This window comes from Salvia hispanica, chromosome 5, assembly GCF_023119035.1.
Source record: "Salvia hispanica cultivar TCC Black 2014 chromosome 5, UniMelb_Shisp_WGS_1.0, whole genome shotgun sequence".
NCBI lineage: Eukaryota > Viridiplantae > Streptophyta > Magnoliopsida > Lamiales > Lamiaceae > Salvia > Salvia hispanica.
Genome location: NC_062969.1, coordinates 2,007,163 through 2,030,781, shown reverse-complemented (window position 1 = coordinate 2,030,781; position 23,619 = coordinate 2,007,163). Strand labels below are relative to the sequence as shown.

Genomic DNA, 23,619 nt, shown 5'->3' with positions numbered 1-23,619 from the left:
GTGAGGGTAGACTCCAGTCAATTCATCGGTGCTCCCTTGGATTCGGTTCTAGTTGAATAGATCTGGGCTATGTGGAGGCTTCTGAGCCACATTTGTGATCTATTTTGATTTGTTATTTCACTGATTGTGTTAGTCTTTCATCTTTGATCCGAAAGGATCTTGTGTGAAGTTACTAACCTGTTTCTTTGAGTGTGCAGGTTATGAAGTGATTGGTTGAGCCAGCTAGGGTTTCGGTCAAAAAACTTGTAATAGTTAGGGTTCGAATTACTTGTATCTCCATTACATAAATACATTGTATTTTGTATAAATCAGCCGCATGGTTGAGAGTTTGGCTAAGCTCTCTTGTACAAGAACAAAGAGGTCTTGGTAATTAGTGAATCTGGACTGGTCTGATCCCTACACACATTATCAACATAATATTAACACAGCATTAATCATTGACTACTGTTGAAATTCTGTTAACATTTTCCTATTGATGTTTTTCTTTATCTGTTGACATCTATCAATGGTCCAGATCATAGTTTTGAGTTTGTACAATATTTAGAGTTTTCATTTGATCACATTCCGAGTATAAAATATCTATAAACTCGAATTCAAGAGAAGACTTCTTCACACGAGTATAAATATTTACAATCGCAAATTCAAGGGAAGACTTCTAGGCACAAGTATAAAGGGTTTACAAATTAAAAAGAAAGATTTATCAGCATGAGAATAAAAACTATAATTTACTAATGGGTTGTAGCTCTGGTGGCAGCGGAGCTGTGGTCCCTCCACCCGCTGAGAGTTGGTCTCTAATTTAGTTCAAAGATCTAGCCAAGTTAAGTGTTGAAGATCTTCTTACTTATTTTCAAAGGAAAGTTGCAAACATAGTCCTCTAGTTTCTAAAGAATTGTAAAAGTTTTTTTTTTCAAAGTGAAATAACAAACTCAATCTCTAAAGAAGAAGAAGAAACTCATTAATAAGTCTAACTATAGGCTAAAACTCAATCCAGCAGCTAACTGATAGAGTCATATAACTATATAAAATACCATACTTGGCACAAGTATAAAATGTCTACAAATTCAAACATAAAACAAAGATTTATTAACATGAGTACAAACTCAGGCTCAAACGAAACACTCATTGACATGAGTATAAATTATCTATATATTCAAATTCAAGTGAAGACTTTGACACAAATATTATACACGGACTACGAATCCATATTCAAGTTTTGACACAAATTTAAGTGAGAATTTTTTATGTGAGTAAATACATATAAAAATTGAAGACCAGCTAATTAAGATCAACTAAAAGTTCAACAAATTAAAATGGAAGATCAATATATAAGATCTCATTACTCAAACGAGTCATTATCACTTCATTTATAAGATTTTGTTCGAGATTGTCAACGCCAAATTTTACATTCCCTTAAATTTGAGGAAAGATAAATGGTTTCAAACTTATTTCCTTATCTATTCTTATCCTCCTCCACTTTCTATTCAATTTCCACCAAGTTTATTAGATCACACGAATTTGATGGTATAATCTTTCTAATTGTTCACACGCAGAATTTATTAACGTCGTCGTTTTACCATATAATGGTCCACCTATTTTTCTGGCACATATACTACATACCAATAGACAACGAAATATATACTCCATGAAGCAATGTAGTACATTTTCTTGATAAATATAGCTCAGTTTCCACAAATTCATCACACTCACATTCTATTATAAAATTAATACTCCATTGGTCCCACAATAAGAGTCATATTTTGTCATTTCAGTTCGTCCCACAATAAGTGTCCCATTTTACTTTTACTATGAATAGTAAATAACCCCACATAATTACTAACTTACTTCACTCACATTCTATTATAAAACCAATATAAAAAAGTTGACCTTGTAATTCACTAATTTGTTCAACTCACTATTCTTTACATTTCTTAAAATCCGTGCTCATACCAAATCCTCGCTCTGTCTCAATTCACCTACTTTATTCTCTCTTTACTTCTACTTCTTCTCTCTCTCATACTTTACTCTCTCTACGTTAACACTTTAAATATCAATTCCTTAAATCTATGTCCGAAAAAAGTGCTTCGCTTATCTTGGGACGGTGGGAGTATGACTTCTTCTATTGTGGGACGGAGGGTATATTATATAGATGTGGAACCCATCCCCTAAATTTTAACTTTCACTTTTCTTCATATTTCTTAATACTCGCACTGAGTCAAATGTGAACAATATTTCGCGGACGCAGGGAGTACCATATATAGGTAGCCATAGCCATTTTCAAGATACCAACTATTATCAACAACATAGCCAAAACCTAAATAGCCATGGAAGAAAATACCACCAATGCTGCAGCCGTAGTAGCATCAGAGCCATCGTGGCCGGAGCTCCTCGGCTCCAACAACTGGGACGGCCTCCTCGACCCCTTAAACCTCACCCTCCGCCGCTTCCTCCTCCGCTGCGGCGACTTCTGCCAGTGCACCTACGACGCCTTCGACGACGACGACAACTCCCCCTACGCCGGCAGCAGCCGCTACGGCAAGGCCTCCTTCCTCCACAAGGTCAAATTCCCCTTCGCCGCCGCCTACCAAGTCTCCTCCCTCCTCTACGCCACCTCCATCGACACCCTCACCGCCTCCTGGGACTACCAAACCAACTACATGGGCTACGTCGCCACCTCCACCGACGCCGTCACCAGCCTCCTCGGCCGCCGCGAGATCTTCGTCGTCTGGCGCGGCACCAAGACCCCCTACGAGTGGATCGACGTCGCCTACTTCGACCCCGTCCCCGCCTCCCCCCTCCTCCGCTCCTCCCCCGCCTCGCCGCCCAAAATCATGGACGGCTGGCTCAAAATCTACAACTCCTCAAACCCTAACTCCAAATTTCTGAAGCTGAGCGCGCGCGCTCAGCTTCAGAAATTAATTGACCAGCTTCTTGGTCAATACAAAGACGAAAACCCTAGCATCGTCGTGACGGGGCACAGCCTAGGGGCGGCCCTGGCCGTGCTCTCCGCGTTCGATTTGGTTGAAAATGTGGTCAAAGACCATGGCGGGGAAGTCCCCGTCACGGCCGTCGTATTCGGCTGCCCGCGCGTGGGAGACGGCAGCTTCACCGAGAAGCTGAAGGAGTATCCCAACCTCAAGATTTTGCACACTAAGAACTTACTCGACCCGATTCCGCATTACCCGCCGGAGATCTTGGGCTACAGAGGCGCCGGAGTGGAGCTTGTGGTCGACAGCAGGTAATATTAATTGAGTCATTTTTCTATTTTGGAAAGTTGCAAGATAATTGAGTCGATTCTGGCACAAAGTAACCTTCTCTGTCATGGAGTATTCATTTCTCTTACTTTATTCACCGTCCACTTAACACACTGTTTTTAATTTTTGCCGAAAAGAAGCATTTTTATTAACAAGGAATAGAGAGTGTACAACTGACAATATCTTTATATTTTATTTTATAGTCGTTAATTAGAATTTAATTTGATTTAATTATAGCCTTATAAATGTGGATGTGGTATTTGATAAGAATTAATAAATAAAGAAATAAAATTATTTATATATTCCATCTCTTTCAACTATATATCTCGTGGTCTTTTCTCTTCTCTAGCTACTTCTATTTTATTTGACTTCGTAGGAAATCCCCGTCGTTGAGAATGATCCCGACCGGTATTTTCGACTGGCATAACTTGCAGGGGATGTTGCACGTGGTGGCCGGGTGGCACGGGGAGGAGGGGAAGTTCGAGGTGGTGGTGAAGAGGAGCTTGGCGTTGGTGAACAAGTCATGTGCGTTTCTCAAGGAGGAATATAAGATCCCGGGGCATTGGTGGGTGGCGGAGAATAGAGGGATGGTGCTTGATGACAAAGGAGACTGGGTTTTAAAGCCGCCGCTCGAGGAGGATCTCCCCGTCCCCGAGTCCACTTGAATGGCACTCGTCAAGGATGTGTTCACACGAGACATTCTATTTCGAGTTTATGTTGTGTTTTTTCTTTTGGAATAAAGCTATGCAGCCACAATGTGGGTGTCTGTATCTTGTTGATTTTAATAAAAATGAGATAATGCTTTGCTTTCAATGAAGAGTATGTATAGTATACTACGTAGTTGTAAGAAATAATTAATTTTAAGTGGATTATATTAAAATATTTTGGTAAATTATAAGAAAATGAATAAATTTTTATTTGAACTAAAGTTGTGGCAAGCCACATCATAACTGGATAACATCATTGTATAAGGAGGTTTTGTGACTTTATTTGTGTAGTCTTTTGTATGCTTAATTGTGTAATGAATTATCTACTTGATCTATAGGTGCCATGTTGTACTAATAAGGAGTAGTAAACTATCCTCCAAATTTATGGAAATTAAAGATGGAATTCATTAATTCACACGTCTAGTATAAAACCCATTTTGTAGAGTCAAATTTAAATGAAACATAATAACGAAATTTCTATTTTCATTGAAACTTATTACTTATAATGTTATTAATTATAAACATGCTCATGTCTTTTTCAACATAAAAAACACGTTGAAATGTCACATAAATTCCAATTTTGCACGTCAATGTGGTAGAACTAGGGATGTCAATCTAGCCCGAAACCCACGGATCGATCCGAATTTTCCGGTAAAATCAATGTATTATATTGATATATGTTATATGAATTTAAAGTTTTGGGATTTCTTTAAAAGTGAGTTATAACTAAACATGTAGTTAATTGACATTAATACCCCTATTGATATTTTTTTGAAATTAATCCTATGGTCTTATTGACGTTTTTTTTTGATCGTATTGACATTTAGGGATTAATGTTCTAAGCCCTTAATTTGAATATCTAATGGCTATTATTTAATTGTAGTTAGCAATTAAGTTATGAATTAGCAGTATAACACTCCCCAATTGACATGAGTATAAATTAAATATCTATATATTCAAATTCAGGGGAGTGATCAATTGCTAACTCATCATTTAATTGCTAACTACAACTAATTTAAGGCCATCGGAATTTTAGAAAACGTGTGGTCTACAATTTGCCACGTGTAATTTTCCTTTTTATTAATAAAATAAAAAAGATAAAAAAAAACTCCAAATTAAGGTTTTGGATGAAAATGTCAATATAGTGTTTCAAAAATATGAACACAATGCTTTGAGAATGTCAACACAATGCTTTAAGAATGTTAACCCATTGCTTATATTGACATTCTACATATATTATATTGACATGTTTTATATAGTATGTTGACATTTTTGCTTGTACGAAAAAATTAAAAATTTTTGAATTTTTTTTTCAAATTTTGACGTCGGAACATATGCATGTAGGATATCGTTGGAATTCTTATGAAATTATCTTTAATTTGATTTATGTTATATGAATTTAAAGTTTTGGGATTTCTTTTAAAAGTTAGTTATAGCTAAACATGTAGTTAATTGACATTAATACCCCTATTGATATTTTTTTGAAATTAATCCTATGGTCTTATTGACGTTTTTTTTATCGTATTGACATTTAGGGATTAATGATCTAAGCCCTTAATTTGAATATCTAATGGCTATTATTTAATTGTAGTTAGCAATTAAGTTATGAATTAGCAGTATAACACTCCCCAATTGACATGAGTATAAATTAAATATCTATATATTCAAATTCAGGGGAGTGATCAATTGCTAACTCATCATTTAATTGCTAACTACAACTAATTTAAGGTCATCGGATTTTAGAAAACGTGTGGTCTACAATTTGCCACGTGTAATTTTCCTTTTTATTAATAAAATCAAAAAGATAAAAAAAAAAAAAAAAGCTCCAAATTAAGGTTTTGGATGAAAATGTCAATATAAATGTTTGAAAATATGAACACAATGCTTTGAGAATGTCAACACAATGTTTTAAGAATGTTAACCCATTGCTTATATTGACATTCTACATGTATTATATTGACATGTTTTATATAGTATGTTGACATTTTTGCAGCATGTACGAAAAAATTAAAAATTTTGAAATTTTTTTTCAAATTTTGACGTCGGAACATATGCATGTAGGATATCGTTGGAATTCTTATGAAATTATCTTTAATTTGATTTATGTTATATGAATTTAAAGTTTTGGGATTTCTTTTAAAAGTTAGTTATAGCTAAACATGTAGTTAATTGACATTAATACCCCTATTGATATTTTTTGGAATTAATCCTATTGGCCTTATTGACATTTTTCGTTGATCGTATACACATTTAGGGATTAATGATCTAAGCCCTAAATTTGAATATCTAATAGTTATTATTTAGTTGTAATTAGCAATTAAGTTATGAGTTAGCAATAGAACACTCCCCTTCAAATTCAAGTGAAGACTTTGACACCAATTTATAAACGGACCACAAATCCATATTCATGTTTTGACACAAATATAAAATGTCCCCAAACACAAATTCAAGTGAGAATTTTTTTATGTGAGTATATACAAATAAAAATTGAAGACCAGCTAATTAACATCTACTAAAAGTTCGAAGATCAATATATAAGATCTCATTACTCAAATATCAAATCTAATTCAAAGCCTGATGGAACGCCAAATTTTACATTCCCCTGATTTGTCGCTTATTTCCTTATCTCTTCTTATCCTCCTCCACGTACGATTCAATTTCCACCAAGTTTATTAGACCACGCGAATTTGATGGTATAATCTTTCTAATTGTTCACATTTCGTTACAAAAAACTTCAACTCTTCTTATCCTCCTCCATGTACGATTCAATTTCCACCAAGTTTATTAGATCACGTGAATTTAATGGTATAATCTTTCTAATTGTTCACATTTCGTTACAAACAACTTCTATCTCTTCTTATCCTCCTCCCTTTACTATTCAAATTCCACCAAGTTTATTAGATCACGTGAATTTAATGGTATAATCTTTCTAATTGTTCACATTTCATTACAAACAGCTTCCATCTCTTCTTATCCTCCTCCATGTACTATTCAAATTCCACCAAGTTTATTACCCTCCGTCCCACTTAAGATGACACGTTTTCCTTTTTAATTTGTCCCAACTAAGATGACACATTTCCTTTTTTGGTAACTTTCTCTCTCCAATTAATACATTCAACCACTTTTTTCTCTTCTTATTAAAATATCCATCTTTCTTTATCTCTCTACTTTAATACTTACACTCACCTTCTCTCTCTCCAATTAAACACTTTAATCAATAACTCCTAAAATCCCGTGCCGGCTAAGCAATGTGTCATCTTAGCCAGGACGGAGGGAGTACATCACGCGAATTTGATGGTATAATCTTTCTAATTGTTCACTTTTCGATACAAACAACTTCAGTACCCACGCAGAATTTACTAACGTCGTCGTTTTACCATATAATGGTCCAGCTATTTTTCTGGCACATATAGTACAGTACATACCAATAGACATCGAAATATATACTCCATGAAGCAATGTACATTTTCTTGGTAAATATAGCTCACTTTCCACTAACTCATCGCACTCACATTTTATTATAAAACTAATACTCTCTTCGTTCCACAATAAGGGTCACATTTTATCATTTCAATTCGTCTCACAATAAGAGTCACATTTTACTTTTACCATGAATGGTAAGTAGGCCACACATTCCACTAACTCACTTTACTCACATTCTATTATAAAACCAATATAAAAAAGTTGGACCTCATATTTCACTAATTTTTCCAACTCACTATTCTTTACATTTCTTAAAACCCGTGCTCATACCAAATACTCGCTTCGTCCCAAGATAAGCGAGTCACAATTCGTTTTTGAGATGTCTCACTACAAGTGAGTCATTTAATTTCCTTTTTTAGCTAAAAAATCATATCTCTTACTTTATCATCAGCCTACTTTATTCTCTCTTTACTTCTCTACTTATTCTCTCTCTCATACTTTACTCTTTTGGGACGGAAGTACTTAAATCCCGTGTTCGAAATATCATGTCTCACTAAAAGTGAACACTTTAAATATCAACTCGTTAAATCCCGTGTTCGAAAGAAGTACTTCGCTTATCTTGGGACGGAGGGAGTATGACTTCTATTGTGGAACGGAGGGTGTAGTATATAGACGTGGAACCCATACCCTAACTTTTTCCTCTCACTTTTCTTCACATTTCATAAAACTCACGTCGAGTCAAATGTGAACAATATTTTGCGGACGCAGGGAGTACTATATATAGGTAGCCATAGCCATTTTCAAGATACCAACTATTATCAACAACAGAGCCAAAACCTAAATAGCCATGGAAGAAAATACCACCAATGCTGCAGCCGTAGTAGCATCAGAGCCATCATGGCCGGAGCTGCTCGGCTCCAACAACTGGGACGGCCTCCTCGACCCCTTGAACCTCACCCTCCGCCGCTTCCTCCTCCGCTGCGGCGACTTCTGCCAGTGCACCACCGACGCCTTCGACGGCGACGGCGACTCCCCCTACTTCGGCAGCAGCCGCTACGGCAAGGCCTCCATCCTCCACAGGGTCAAATTCCCCTTCGCCGCCTCCTACCAAGTCTCCTCCCTCCTCTACGCCACCTCCACCATCGGCATCCTCGACACCTGGGACTACCAAACCAACTTCATGGGCTACGTCGCCACCTCCACCGACGCCTACTACAAGCTCCTCGGCCGCCGCGAGATCTTCGTCGTCTGGCGCGGCACCGAGAGCATCACCGAGTGGATCGACGACGCCGAATTCGACTCCGTCCCCGTCACCCCCCTCCTCAACCCCTCCTCCGCCGCCTCGCAGGCCAGAGTCATGGACGGCTGGCTCAAGATCTACACCACCTCAAACCCTAACTCCGAATTTCTGAAGCTGAGCGCGCGCGCTCAGCTTCAGAAATTAATCGACCAGCTTCTAGGTCAATACAAAGACGATAACCCTAGCATCGTCGTGACGGGGCACAGCCTCGGGGCGTCCCTGGCCGTGCTCTCCGCGTTCGATTTGGTTGAGAATGTGGTCAAAGACCATGGCGGGAATGTTCCCGTCACGGCCATCGTATTTGCCTGCCCGCGCGTGGGAGACGGCAGCTTCGTCGAGATGCTGCAGGAGTATCCCAACCTCAAGATCCTGCACACGAAAAACTCACTCGACCCGGTTCCGCTATACCCGTCGGACATCTTGGGCTACAGAGACGCCGGAGTGAAGCTTGTGGTCGACGGCAGGTAACGTTAGTTGAGTCATTTTTCTATTTTGAAATGTTTCAAGATAATTAAGTCAATTCTATTTTTGGCAAAAAAATAACTTTCTCTCTTATTTTATTCACTATCCACTTAACAAACTATTCTTAAGCGCCTCTATTAGCAAGGAACAGAGGGAGTACAACTGGGAATATCTTTATATTTTATTTTATAGTCGTTAATTAGAATTTAATTTGATTTAATTATAGCCTTATAAATGTGGATGTGGTATTTGATGAGAATTAATGAATAAATAAATAAATTATTTATGTATTTCATCTTTTTCAACTCTATATCTTGTGGTCTTTCTCTTCTCTATTTCTATTTTATTTGAATTTGTAGGAAGTCGCCGTCGTTGAGAATGTTCCCGGAGATTACTCCCGACTGGCATAACTTGCAGGGGATATTGCACGTGGTGGCGGGGTGGCAAGGGGAGGAGGGGAAGTTCGAGGTGGTGGTGAAGAGGAGCTTGGCGTTGGTGAACAAGAAGTCTGAGTTACTCAAAAAGGAATATAAGATCCCGGGGAATTGGTGGGTGGCGGAGAATAAAGGGATGGGGCTTGATGACAACGGAGAGTGGTTTTTAAAGCCGCCGGAGGAGGAGGATCTCCCCGTCCCCGAGTTCGCTTGAATGGCACTCGTCAGGAATGTGTTCACACGAGACGTTCTATTTCGAGTTTATGTTGTGTGTTTTTTTTATGAATAAAGCTATGCAGCCACAGTGTGTACGTCTGTATTTTGTTAATTTTAATAAAAATGAATAATGCTTTGATTTCAATGAAGAATGTAGTAGTAGTAGTATTTTAAGTGGATTATATTAAATATTTTGGTAAATTATTAGAAAATAAATAAATTTTTATTTGAACTAAAGTTGTGGCAAGCCACATCATAACTATAAGGATGGTTTGTGACTTTGTGTAGTCTTTTGTTTGCATAATTGTGTTATGAATCATGTACTTGATCTATACTTGTGCCATGTTGTACTAATAAGGATTAGTAAACTATCCTCCAAATTTATGGAAATTAAAGATGGAATTCAGTAATTCACACGTCTAGTATAAAACCCATTTTGTAGAGTCAAATTTGAATGAAACATAATAACGAAATTTCTATTTTCATTGAAACTTATTACTTATAACGGTATTAATTATAAACACGCTCATGTCTTTTTCAACAAAGTATACATAAAAAACATGTTGAAATGTCACATACTAAATTCCAATTTTGTACATCATGGGGTAGAACACATCTCAATCAATCTCTTTCCCATAATCGTTACATATTTCACACAAATTAAAACGAATGGCTCAAACAACATTTACAGAAAAATCCTATCCAATCTACTTATCTTTTTCAAATCCATAACAATCTTTAATTATTCAATTTCAACAATTTCTTGACTCAATTCAATAAATCGAAAAAAAATGGCGGAAGAAGCACCGCCGCCGCCGTGGCCGGAGCTCCTCGGCAGCAACGACTGGAAAGGCCTCCTGGACCCCTTAAACCTCACCCTCCGCCGCCTCATCCTCCGCTGCGGCGACTTCTGCCAAGCCACCTACGACGCCTTCAACAACGACGCCAACTCCAAGTACGCCGGCAGCAGCCGCTACGGCAAGAAGTCCTTCTTCGACAAAGTCATGCTCGAGTCCGCCGCCGACTACCAAGTCTCCTGCTTCCTCTACGCCACCGCCCAGCTCAGCGTCGCCCAGGCCGTCTTCCTCCGCTCCCTCCGCCCGGACGCCTGGGACCGCGAGTCCAACTGGATCGGCTACCTCGCCGTCACCACCGACGCCGTCACGGCCGCCCTCGGCCGCCGCGAGGTCTACGTCGTGTGGCGCGGGACGTCCCGGACGTACGAGTGGATCAACGTCCTCGCCGCCGTCCCCCAGTCCGCCGCCGAGCTCCTGGCCGCGCCGGAGCCCGGCGACGACGACGACGACGATGAGAGGGCGCCGAGGGTCATGAAGGGTTGGCTGACGATTTACGAGTCGTCCGACCCGAAATCGCCCTTTACCAAATTGAGCGCGCGCTCACAGATGCATAAGAAGATTATGCACCTGCGAGAGCGGTACAAGGGGGATAGCCTCAGCATAATCATGACGGGGCACAGCCTCGGCGCGACTCTGGCGACCATCGCTGCGTTCGACCTCGTCGAGAACGGCGTCCGCGACATCCCTGTCGCGGCCGTGGTCTTCGGCAGCCCCCAGGTCAACTACATTTCGCTTGTCGAGACTTTTTTTTTTAAATACAGAACATTGCTGGAAAACCTATGAATTTGATTAAATTCTGGTCCGTCCTGATAAACTTGAAAACCCAACCTTAAAACCTTGATTTTATTATTTTTCTTAGTTTTTCAATGACTAAATATTTTGGTTGCTTATTTGTAATATGTTGTTGATGTGACGCACATATGTTTCAAATTTAATGACGTAACTAACTTATGTGCTAAGTGTGTTGTTAAAAATGATACACCATCGATTTCGGTGAAGTAGAATTTTTCCGGTGCTACATATTCAATTTCATCCAAATTAGATTGTGTGAGAAATTTGCGAAAAATGCTAAAGTTCATATTTTTCGCTTTAGATTTTTTTATATTGCGGTATAATTCTAAGTATTAAATTTCATTGGCATTAGAATTGCCATTTTAAATAGTACATTAAATGCGTGTTTTTAAAATTCTAGCTTCGTCACTGATACAGGTGGGAAACAATGCATTCAGGGAGCGGGTGGCTCAGTACCCGAACCTAAAAATCCTGCACGTGCGGAACAAGATCGACCTGATCACCCGGTACCCGAGCGTGTTGCTCGGGTACAGGGACGTGGGGGTGGATCTGGAGATCGACAACAGGAAGTCACCGAGCCTGAAGAGATCGATGAATACCGGAGACTGGCACAACCTGCAGGGGATGCTGCACGTGGTGGCCGGGTGGAACGGGGCGGACGCGGAGTTCGAGCTGAAGGTGAAGAGGAGCTTGGCTCTTGTTAACAAATCTTGCGAGTATTTGAAGGATGAGCTTTTAGTCCCCGGTATGTGGTGGGTGGAGAAGAATAAAGGGCTTGTGCGTGATGACGACGGCGAGTGGGTCCCGACGCCGCCGGCGGATGAGGATCAGCCGGTGCCGGAGTTTCCGTGATTGGATGTGTCGTTTTGTACATATGTTTGTTGCGTTTTGGAATGATCACGAATTGATTGTTTATATTTAAGTTTACGTAAATGATTATTTATGCATCACTCTATTTTAAAGGTTTCAATGTTATAGTGTGAAACAATAAATATTTATTTAATATATTTAAAGTGAGGGGTGCATTAAAATGACGACATCTCTTAAAGTGACACTGTGACACCATGCTAGACTGCAATATTATAAATGATAGACTACAATAGTAGGAACGCTACACTGCAATTTAAATTGAGGGGTGTGTTAAAATGACAACACCTCTTAAAGTGACACTGTGACACCATGCTAGACTGCAATATTATAAATGCTAGACTGCAATAGTATGAACGCTACACTGCAATTTATAGATTGCAGTCTAGCGTATTGGATATTGCAGACGGAAAAAATTGCAGTCTAGCGTATTGAATATTGCAGGCCTTAAAAATTTACCCTTGAGCATTTTTTATGATTGCCGCATGACAACTTATTATTCGTCCACATGTACAAATGATTGGCTAGGAATGGTGGTATGGTGTTACTTTAAGAGGTGTTGTCATTTTAACACAAACCTTTAAATTGATATTAATAACAAATTTCTATTATTCCCAACTTGTAAAAAAAGTTACTCCTACATAGGTAAAGATTGTCGGTGGCAGATTCAGGATCCGAAAACGGAGGGAGCGGAATATATAGTATTAGCTTGATTTAGTGTGAACATGGCTATGTTTTTCATTGTTCGGAGTGATGCCGGAGGCAAACGGAGGAGGCGGACATGGTAATTTTACGTCCCGATAAGGGAAAAATAGTCGCACGGAGGGGGCGACCGTTTCCTCCCCACCCCGATCCGCCAGTGAAGATTGTGTATTGCACCAGTGTTATTAGTATTTAGTAGGATGAAAAATTAACTATTACTACTATCATTACTTATAGTTCCTTGTACTAAAAATGATGTGTTTATTAAACTTTATAGTACTATTATTTAAAATTAATTTATTTTCAATTTTTTTTATACCTAACGTCAAAATCTAGACTTTCGCCGAACGCAGGACTAAGATTCTTTGCACATATTCACAGAGAAAAGGACTAACAATAATGACGATTTCCCACATGACTTTAGACAATAAATTCAAAATAAAATGATTTGCAACAAGACTTGTTAGAGAGAGAGGGCCATACTGCATTTAAGAAAGGTCGACAATGAATTTAAAGTGTATATATATCTCTTCTATTAGATTGTGATTTATATCTGAAAAGAGATTGTGATTTATAGAATCTATATATTTATGGAAATGTTTTATTGTATGCATGCAACTCTTCTATGGAGACAGCCACTAAACATGGAATGCCCCTAACTATATATCTCTATCAAACCCACACGTACACGTATATACATATTTGTATTAAATAATTAAATATATATAATAACTAGCAAATTCAGTTCATCCCCCTTGGTAGTTAGTATAGTTGACAAGAACTTAGATTCGATTTGGTTATGATTACACACTGCTTTTTTAATGCATACTAGTATATGATAGTGAGTCTATTTTTGTAATGGAATATAAGTATAATGATTTAGTGGAGTGTTTGATCTACTTATTATCAAAAACACAGAATAAAGTAAATATCTCAAAATGGCAAAATAGACATTATTTCGTGTACAATGACGTAATTATTTTTTAGTCTAATCATGAATATACGGATGATGAAACTCATACGGGCACAACAACTGCACTTAAGTAAATAAGAATACGATGTCAAAAGGAACCGAAGAGTCACAAATATTTCCCTACTTTCGAATGTGTGTCTATGAGCACACATAAGTAGCACCGTTGCATTGCAGACCACGCTCACGAACCCCGGCCCACCAACCACTCCCCAACCAGCCCTTTTTGTTTCACACCGCACCACATATCACTTTCGCTATTGCATTACGGGTGCTCTTATGAACAATCCTAAAAAACTAAAAGAAGTTATGGAAAACTATATGTTATTGAACATTCCTAAAAAAACTAAAAGGACTTGTGGAAAAACTATTTGCTGTTTTGTACGCTATATCGCATCAACTTCCCTGTTTTATTCTGCTCAAAAGATAGTCAAAGGAATATTATTGTGGAAACAATATTAACAATTTTTTCAATAATACTATAAACCATGGATTATATAAATATGAAGATACTATATGATTAATCACTACATAATTGCCTATGCATATTAATATCATATTCTCTATTATTATCATCCATTCATATTGCATTGACACCATTTGCAAAAGTGTGAGAATCTTTGTTTTGAACTTCTTAATTGTTGCTTAAAATGCTACTCCTAACGTGTGGCGTCGAATGTCACACCGACCCCCTAACTAGAAAGTGTCGATAGACTTTGGTTTAGTGATCTTTAAATTTTTTCATCTCTTTTTTAATACAAAAAAAAAGCGTAGAAGAAAAAGAGAAGAATAACAAAAGAGGAAAAAAAGCAAACATTTGCGTTATCCATCATCATCATCCACGAGAGATCCGACAACAATAGTCTAATAAACATATTTTGTTCTTATAAATTGATTCATGAAATGTAAGATTTACTTTAGCCAAAAATTAATAAATAATGGCGATTTTGTTAGCTTCATTAATTTATAGCGCAAAGTTGTAGAAAATTATGAAATCTCATGTCTTTTCCACAATTCTACAAGTCATCTAGAAAACCAAGAAACTTAACATCGTTCACAATTATCATACGAGCTTTGATTCGAGTGAAGCCGCATTCAATGCGACTCTCGAAATTTGAGTTTATACCTTCATCTGAATCTTTATCAGTTTGTCAACACACTTAACATCTACTTAGTCGCATCATCAATTTGAGACACATATGCACTACTTCATCTATCATATTACTACGTGTAGGTAACACCTGCACATTTCATCGAGGGATACTTGCAGAAAGAGCTGATTGGCAAAAAAATTACGAAGTCAAGTCATTTATAGTCCGTCCAACCCCTTTCAAAATCAGACAGAATTTATTCGCAACTATCCCACAACAATAAATCAAATTATAGTCTGCCAAAGATGTTTTCCAACGAAAAGAGATCATTTTCTATACGAATTTACGATATCGTTCAACTCATGAGACGATCGCACAAATTGACCGACTTTCAAAACTGCAGAAATGACCGAAATTCGACCTAATTTCAAGATTTTTTTTTTCTCAATCTACCATTTTGCAAAAATATTGAACTTTTATAATTTCCATATCTGATTTTCAAAATTGATGGACTTAGGCATATTCACATTTTATTTATTTGAAATTCTGCACACCCCATTACTACGCCATTCAGTTACAATAAAGTGTGACAACTTGGACTAAGTCTGTCTACATTCATCGAAACTGGCGTTGGTAGATTTAGGGAGAAAAGGGCAAAATCGTCAAATCCACAACAACACAATCAAAATTACACAGAAAAGCTTCAAAGCTTCATTCTCTCAAATTCCCTTCTTTCACTCCCTCAACACAACCCCCGCCTCCCTCCACGCACCTGAGCTCTCACGCTCACAGATTACGCCTCTTTCTCCCCCCACCGATCTCCATTTCTGCTCGGAGCGCCGCGATTTCATTTTCGCCGTAAGTCCTTACGTTTCCGTGCCGCGTTTTTAATCCTTTGTTATCTGATTCCGTTTCACTGTATTTGAATCGTTTCTGCTTAATTTTATGCTCGTTGATCTATTTCGGATGTGAATTTTCAAATTTTCGATGGTTTTGGGTTCAATTCGCCTCTCCATTTGTTGTGTTAGGTTGTAATTCGTGATTAATTTGAGTAATTTGGAGTAATTTGAAGCACTGTGTTAACTGAAATTGCACGTGAGTAAGTGTGAGCCTATTTGCTTAGTTTCTTCTAATTGGACAGCTCGCGGTGGGCCTGCATGATTCTATTTTTTGGTTGATTGGGAATTATTTGAGTTGTCATATGTGTTTAACTGTTGCAATCTTTTAGGTTTTGTCGGCGAAGATGAATTGTTAAGTGAGGTGCTTATGTGGATACAGAGATTTGATTGTCAGCAGTTTTTTGCATAAAATTGGATGCAATTAACTGAGAGGGTCTTCAGCGAAGAGAGGACCCTTGATTCGGTTTGGAACCGGAGCTGTTTTTCTTGACGTTATCGTAGAGTTTAGTCGGTTCGTTATCCAGACAATGCCAGCCGTACAGAAGCTTTATAACGCGTGTAAAGCATCGCTTACGCCTAATGGACCCATTTCAGAAGAGGGTTTAGAAAAAGTTCGCAACTTATTAGGTAAGAAGAGGAAATGTTATCATCCTTTTGTTTTTATTTTTCCTGCATTCTTTTTCTTTATCATGGATCTCCTTCGAAAGATATAAACCGAAGCATTCGTTTATTGTTGCGTATGGTGACACTTGGTATCTTTTTGTAAGGGTTGATTTAGTTGTTCCTAGTTAATAAAGTTGGTAGAAGATGGCTTTCTTAATAGGGGAAAATCAACATGCGATTCGTTATTACTTTTACTTTATATATTAATTAGGATTGACTCGGAACACAAAAAAACAAGAAGATATATGAGATCTTAAATTGAGTTTAACAATCATTCTCTCACTGGAAAGGTAGTTGCCTCAAGTAGTTCACCAAGATAGCTCTTTTATTCGATGACCATGTTACCATGTTGTATACCATCTTCCAATCACGTGCGTCTTTTTGTATGGGTACCTCATAATCCCGAGCTCCTAACTAAGAGTGGCCCTTTGTCTAACTGTAGTTCCCATATTAACTGGGGTTGCAGTTTTAATGAATGAGCTGTGTAATTTTGTCGGAGATAAAGTTGCTGTTGTTAAAAGCTAGAATCTATGAATGAATATGACATGATAATCATCTTTAACATTGTAGGCTTAGATGAGGTGGTTATTGAATACTACTACAAAAGGATAAGTAGTTTTTAACAATATAGACCCATGTCTTATTTTGGATATCTCGTATCTCGGTAAGGAAATACAAAGCAGTAACTTTGGGAAAGATAGACTAGAAGCATTCCGCCATGCTTGGTAAGCTTTTTATATATGGCCAGTTCTAAGTTTCTAAAACAGAATTGCTCCCATTGCGGACGGAATGGACTTGTCAGGTACTATATGTAGCAAATCTGTCCCCTAGAAGGAAAAGTTCTCCACGAATTAAATAGAACTTTGCATCATGCATGTAATAGATGTATCTGCTAAGTACGAAAGAATGATTCAGACGAGTAACTTTATATTATCATAATTGAAGATATTACTATCTGTCAGGTTGACATCTCCTAATCTGGCTATGTGATATTCTTGTACTGAATGCATACATGATACATCATTAAATCCCACATGATACATCTCCTAATCAGGTTGACATCTCCTAATCTGTCAAGAGTATATGACAGCTCAAAATAACAATTACTTTCAGGATAATTAGTTTATACCTAACACTTCTATGTAGAGCATTGTTATGATGACGTGGTTGTGAACTTTGAAGACCTTTTACTGGCTTGGCTCTCATATTATGAGAGGGAACACCTCATACTTTGTCCACAGGCTGAAGCTATTAGAATAGAGTGTCAATTTTTACTATAGGATATCTTTTTGACAATTCTAGTCCAGTGACTTTTATACTGAATCCATATTTGTCATCTTTTTTACAACTAAAGCTCTTGTAAACCTCAACCCTTTTATGAGTTTCTATCCATCTTTATTATGGCTCTTTTGTTATCTCTATATTCGTTTGTCAAAACATTCTCATGTTCCACAAGCTATTGCCTGTCATACTTAATGTTTTGGTGGTTTAATGATTGAATTTAACTTGTGATGGAACATATCTGAAATTGCTTTGTTGGTCCATAAGGTACTTCCTTCCTTTGTTGCAGAAAAAATCAAGCCTTCTGATGTAGGTCTCGAGCAAGAGGCCCAACTATTACGGAATTGGCAGGGTACATTCACAGAACGCAATGGGGGAAATCGGGCTGCCCCCACAATCAAATACCTGCATTTGCATGAGTGCGATGGCTTCTCAGTAAGTGTCTTTCTTATGATTTATCAACTTTTCTGTTTTTCTTTTCTTTCCATTTCTGCTTTACCCAGTTCCTGTTTCCTTTAATTAGTTTGGCTTCACACAGTGCACAAATTTTTGTGATGAAATCGTAGTGTCTTTATAATTTTTGAACCTTAAATTACTGAAATAAGAAACTTCTCTTTTACAGATGGGAATATTCTGTATGCCACCTTCTTCAGTCATCCCTCTTCATAATCATCCTGGGATGACAGTGCTGAGTAAGCTTCTGTATGGTTCATTACATGTAAAATCCTATGATTGGATCAACATTCCCGGGCCTTCTGATCCATCTCAAGGTTAAGTAATTTAGGCAACTGTCATGGTGTTGGATTCTGCTTTCATACTGGTTGCCTGTGCTATTATTGAACCTCAATCTATCTCGATTCTTGAATATTGAACCTCAGTTAGATTCTGGGCATGGGATTTATGAAAGTATCTGAATATGCAAAACATGTCTAAATCTTTTTGCCATATGTATATTATACTATCAATATTAATCACTTCCTTACAATCTTAAGACTATTTGATTACTTTCAGGAGCAAGGCCTGCCAAAATTGTGAAAGATTGTGACATGACAGCTCCATGTGATACAACAGTTCTTTATCCAACTAGTGGTGGTAACATCCATTATTTCAAGGCCATCACTCCTTGCGCCATCTTTGACATCCTTTCTCCGCCCTACTCATCCGATGATGGACGCCATTGCACTTATTTTAGAATGTCCCCTGCCGCAGATCTACCTGGTAAAAGCACTTGTTGCAACTGAAAACATTTAATCCTGAAATTTCATCCTTTACTAATATCATTTTCGATTTTTTGGGCTTAAATGAAGGTACCATCGAGGTGGACGGAGAGACAATATCTGAAATTACTTGGTTAGAAGAGTTTCAGCCTCCAGACGACTTCGTCATAAGGAGAGGACAGTACAAAGGCCGCGTGCCTAAAACTTGAAGAAATTTTTGATGTCATATATTCAAATTCTATAAGCTCTCAAGAGCCAAGACTGTCTTAATTTACCTCAATTTTAGTATGGTTTATAACTCTGGTGACAATAATTTTCCTTTAGCAGAAATTAGACGTTTGAGGTGTACATAGTTGAGGTATTATATATTATTATTTGATTGACCTTACAGGGACCCTACATATCTTGAGATCATACTATTTTTATTTCCTTAAATCCTTTAATTCATGTTAGAAATATCATTTATTGGTATAAGGAATGTGATCATATGGTTGGTCTATGAAGCTTGAAATGATTTAGTCTGATTGTATAACACAAAATATTCCTTTTTAGCTTCAAGAGAAGATAGAAATTCCACCAAAAAATCAAGAAGTCTTCTTGTGTTGAAATTTTCAGCACTTGCTGCTGAACCGGGACGCTAACGCAGAGCTTGATGCCTTCCTTGCTGAGGCGGGCGCCAGAGTGCGAGAAAGCCAAGAATCTGATGGAGACGCGGGCAGAGGCGGCTGTGGTGGTGGAGGAGCAACACCCTCTCTTGTTAGCCGCATTCTTGCTTCTTCGGCTGCTTTGTTTACAGCCAGCCGTATGCTGTCTTCGCTGCTTGGATCTTGGTCTGACTCTGAACCCGAACCCGAACCCGAGTCTTCAATCATCTTCGTCTCGTTACTTGTCTTCACATCATCTCCCCTCTCCACAATTCTTACAGCATCATCAGCCAGTAGCTCCTGCAAGGTTCTGAAGCTCTGCTTGCCCGGCGCCTCTTCAAGACCGTGTCGTTTCTCATCGCTCTCACCGAGTTTGGATGCTATATTCCCTTTGTGACAAAGAACAGGACTACTTATTACCTCACTCTCACTGTCTGTTGAGGAACCAGACAGTGCAGATTCAGACAGCATTCTAGTAATCGGAAATGTCATCGCGCGGCTAATTGCAGGAACGGGATTCAGACTGCAGACCGAACTCCTCAAGCGAGATCGAGGCAGCAAGCAACATACCGTGATCACATTTTCACGTTGCTCACTCCCTCCTCTCTCAGAACTAGGCTTGCAGTGGAGTGCGACGGCCTTTTCTTCATCCACTACTCTCCCTCTCTCTTCGTCCCGTTGGAGAACTAACGAGTTCGCTCCTGAACCGTTTCCTTCATGCACATCCGGCTCACTACTTGCATCAAAACTTGGACTAGCACAGTTGTGAGACTGTGCTAGGATCTCTTCTTTCGGCCGTCCCGGGCTCTGTTCCCACAGGAAGGGAACAGAACCCGGGTTACTCATAGGACCAGAGTTCGCCTCTGGTCTACGAGTAGGAAGCCAATGTATGATTGTGAGGCCTTCCCTTTTATCAACTATATTTAAGCCCCCCTTGGGTGAGTATTTCCTCACAGATAATATTGGTTGATTGAAATTCAGCTTCTTCTCCACCATTTTTCTTCTTCCACTTCAATTAAGCTCTATTCAAAACACAAGAATAAACTTTATAGGTTTTGAAAACCATAAATCTTCAAATATTTTTCATGTATATACATGTTTTTTAGAGTTGAACACACTAGATTTTTTTCAAGTGAAAAAAACATAGCATAACATGGAATCAAGAATAGTGAGAAAGCAAGCAAAACTACCAAATTCTTGAGATGAAAAGGTTGTACCTTTTAATATCCAATAAATGAGAGATGTGTTGAAACTTAGTAGTCAAATTCTTCCTTGACATTTTTGCCACACTCACATAGTCATAATATTTATAGGAGAGAGAAAAAGAGAGTAAACCAGTTTGTACGTTTCTGCAATGATTTTAATTGGAAGAGTTCATTAAACTAGTACGTGGAGACAAAGAGAAGAAGCTTATACCTTGTGTAAAATGGAGAAATAAAACTTAGCATGCTCAAGAAATTGAGATATCGTTATTAATTATGAGAATCTATACTTTCCTTTAGTAAATTTATAAATGTATTGCCTGGATTTTCATATTCCATTTTTTGGATCACGTGACCTTATTTTAATTATGGAAGTAATGCAAAGTTGAAGCTATGGCCTCGTAGTCCTATGTCTGCGTGTGTTTCACTTCATGCACGGCAATCAACATTTTTATGGTTCACCTACCTTTTAGCAAGTAGGTCATTTAGTGTTGACACCGGAGGTGCCCACCGTTCCTGAATCAGCGGTTATGGTTTTGGAAATTGTCGAACCGGAACCGAACCACGATGATGTTTCGCGGTTTCAGTTTCGGTTCCAAAACCACCGGTTTTCCGGCAGTTTTTTACGGTTTTTCACGATCCCGAATCGTCAGTTTTTTGCGGTTCCGGCTTGGTTTCACGGTTTTCCGGTGATTTTTCGTGGATCCGACACGGTTTCAGTTCGAAAATTTTTGAACCTGAACCGAACCACGGTTCAAAAATCGATGGTTTCGGTTCAGAACCATAACAGGCGGTTACGATTTTGATTTTAACCGCCGGTTCGGTAATCCTTGGGCAGGTCTAGTTGATACGGATTTTAATATGTAATTGATAAAGTAAGAGAGATGAGAAAAAATAGTTGAAAATTGAAATTATATAGTAGATGGTGGGACCCATAAATGATAAATAAAAAAGAATAATAAAAAGTTGTCATAAATGAATATAAACTATTTCTATTGGACGAATGGAGTATTAGTTTAATGGGCTATCATGGATTCCGATGAAATCAATTTAGAGACTTGTTGGATAGTTTAGCTGGCCACAATGTCCAAAACGATTTAGGAGATGAAGAAAGTAAGTAGAGATACGCATTTCATCTCTTGTTTTCTCTAATTATCGTTGCGATATAAATTTGTTTTTATCTTTTAATTTTATTTTTGTATTTTAATTTAATATTTGTTCAATTATGCCACAAAATCAGTCTTAAAATAATTTGTGTAACACTAAGATACCGTTCGACCAATCACATCGGCACCTCATTTTATTTCACCACTCTAACTCAGATAATTTTATTTGTGTTACTATTCCATAGAAAATGTGAAATATCTTTTTGGCACCCAATATGAAATATTCGGATGCTCACCTAAATTTCCTAATCATATATTCATGTGTCAATTAGGTTCCAAGTAGATTTTTCTCCACCAATAAACGTTCCCATGTTAATTTTATGATAAAAATAATCCGAGTCCCAATCTATTAGATGAGTCAATTTATAGTTGCCTCTACAAAAAAGACTAGACTAGATTACATCATACCTTATTAATGTATATTGTTTAGGGTCAAAGAACTCGCTTCCACGGTAAGTTAATTTTGTTGCGCCTAATTTGGCTAACTTTGTTCTAATCCAAATTATTGTCACACCAATGCTCGAGATATGTACGTCATTTTTTTTATAAAATTACTTGATCATTTATAGTTTATTTTACTCCTGAATACAACAATATAATCTTCATTATGTACATTTTTGTTACAATAACTTCATTTTATAATAATAAAATTAAAAAAATAATACTCCTTCCTTCCCATAAAAATATTTGCACGTTTCATTTTTTTCCGTCCTACAAAAATATGTGCATTACATTTTTGAAAAGTTATACTCCCTCCGTTCCCAAAGAATATGCACTTTGGGTTCGGCACGAATTTTAATACAAAATTGATAAAGTAAGAGAGAGTTAGAGAAAAAAAAAGTAATTAAAATATTATTAGTGGAGAATGAATATCACCTCAATAAAGATAAAAGAGTTTCCAAAATTGGAAAGTGCATATTCTTGTGGGACAGACTAAAAAGAAAAGAGTGCATATTTTTGTGGGACGGAAGGAGTATCAATTTACTTATTATCCACTAACACTACTTTAACTACCATTCTCCTCCTCTCTCTTCCTTTACCATACCATTCTATCAATCTTTCTTACTTTACCAATTTTGTCTTAATTCTCGAATCATACCCATTGACCATATTTTTATGGGACAGAGAGAGTATTCTTTTCGTCCCAAATTAGTGAGTTTATTGCTGGAAAAAATAGAATATGAGAAACTAAAATGGTTAATTTTTATCAAAAGAAAATGTATCACTTCCCTAGGGACGTTTCAATAAAGAATAAGAATCATTTATTATAAGGTGAAGTCAGAAGTTAATCGATTCGTATTCCTTTCCAGGATGTCCCAAGTTTCTTCGGATATTGGTTCTTTTAATATTTTCTTAAATTTCTCATCTAATTGATAAACTGAACTATGTTCGATGTCCAATATGGCTAAGTCATTTCTCATTCTTTCCTATTCATATTTGTTTTAAAATTAATATCCACGAGTCATAAGAAAATG

The 23,619-nt window shown here is 37.7% G+C and overlaps 5 protein-coding genes across 9 annotated transcripts; 4 read left to right on the top strand and 1 right to left on the bottom strand.

Annotated features, from left to right (window-relative positions):
- Positions 1-2,261: 2,261 nt before the first annotated feature.
- On the top strand, positions 2,262-4,064 carry LOC125190398 (phospholipase A1-IIdelta-like). Of its 2 annotated transcripts, none has more exons than XM_048087707.1 (2): positions 2,262-3,235; positions 3,686-3,883. In XM_048087707.1, exons 1-2 carry the CDS (start codon positions 2,322-2,324, stop codon positions 3,744-3,746), a joined length of 975 nt encoding a protein of 324 aa, XP_047943664.1. In that variant the 5' UTR covers positions 2,262-2,321; the 3' UTR covers positions 3,747-3,883. The 2 variants fall into 2 exon arrangements, with proteins under 2 accessions (XP_047943664.1, XP_047943663.1); XM_048087706.1 differs by having other exon boundaries at positions 2,277-3,235; positions 3,628-4,064.
- Positions 4,065-8,203: 4,139 nt separating this feature from the next.
- LOC125190397 (phospholipase A1-IIdelta-like) lies at positions 8,204-9,938 on the top strand. The gene is made up of 2 exons (XM_048087704.1): positions 8,204-9,145; positions 9,503-9,938. Exons 1-2 carry the CDS (start codon positions 8,229-8,231, stop codon positions 9,789-9,791), a joined length of 1,206 nt encoding a protein of 401 aa, XP_047943661.1. The 5' UTR covers positions 8,204-8,228; the 3' UTR covers positions 9,792-9,938.
- A 596-nt stretch (positions 9,939-10,534) lies between these two features.
- LOC125186671 (phospholipase A1-IIdelta-like) lies at positions 10,535-12,392 on the top strand. The gene is made up of 2 exons (XM_048083087.1): positions 10,535-11,367; positions 11,860-12,392. Exons 1-2 carry the CDS (start codon positions 10,585-10,587, stop codon positions 12,292-12,294), a joined length of 1,218 nt encoding a protein of 405 aa, XP_047939044.1. The 5' UTR covers positions 10,535-10,584; the 3' UTR covers positions 12,295-12,392.
- A 3,356-nt stretch (positions 12,393-15,748) lies between these two features.
- Positions 15,749-19,520, top strand: LOC125190614 (plant cysteine oxidase 4). Of its 2 annotated transcripts, none has more exons than XM_048087957.1 (6): positions 15,749-15,930; positions 16,301-16,598; positions 18,205-18,350; positions 18,538-18,607; positions 18,927-19,133; positions 19,223-19,520. In XM_048087957.1, the coding sequence occupies exons 2-6, from the start codon at positions 16,499-16,501 to the stop codon at positions 19,339-19,341; spliced, it is 642 nt and encodes a 213-aa protein (XP_047943914.1). In that variant the 5' UTR covers positions 15,749-15,930; positions 16,301-16,498; the 3' UTR covers positions 19,342-19,520. The 2 variants fall into 2 exon arrangements, with proteins under 2 accessions (XP_047943914.1, XP_047943913.1); XM_048087956.1 differs by having other exon boundaries at positions 15,754-15,930; positions 18,538-18,685.
- A 61-nt stretch (positions 19,521-19,581) lies between these two features.
- Positions 19,582-21,245, bottom strand: LOC125190613. Of its 3 annotated transcripts, XM_048087954.1 has the most exons (3): positions 21,193-21,229; positions 20,994-21,125; positions 19,582-20,798 (listed from the first exon to the last, which is right to left on the bottom strand). In XM_048087954.1, the coding sequence occupies exon 3, from the start codon at positions 20,770-20,772 to the stop codon at positions 19,744-19,746; it is 1,029 nt and encodes a 342-aa protein (XP_047943911.1). In that variant the 5' UTR covers positions 20,773-20,798; positions 20,994-21,125; positions 21,193-21,229; the 3' UTR covers positions 19,582-19,743. The 3 variants fall into 3 exon arrangements, with proteins under 3 accessions (XP_047943911.1, XP_047943912.1, XP_047943910.1); XM_048087955.1 differs by lacking the exon at positions 20,994-21,125 and having other exon boundaries at positions 21,193-21,245; XM_048087953.1 differs by lacking the exon at positions 21,193-21,229 and having other exon boundaries at positions 20,994-21,162.
- Positions 21,246-23,619: the final 2,374 nt, after the last annotated feature.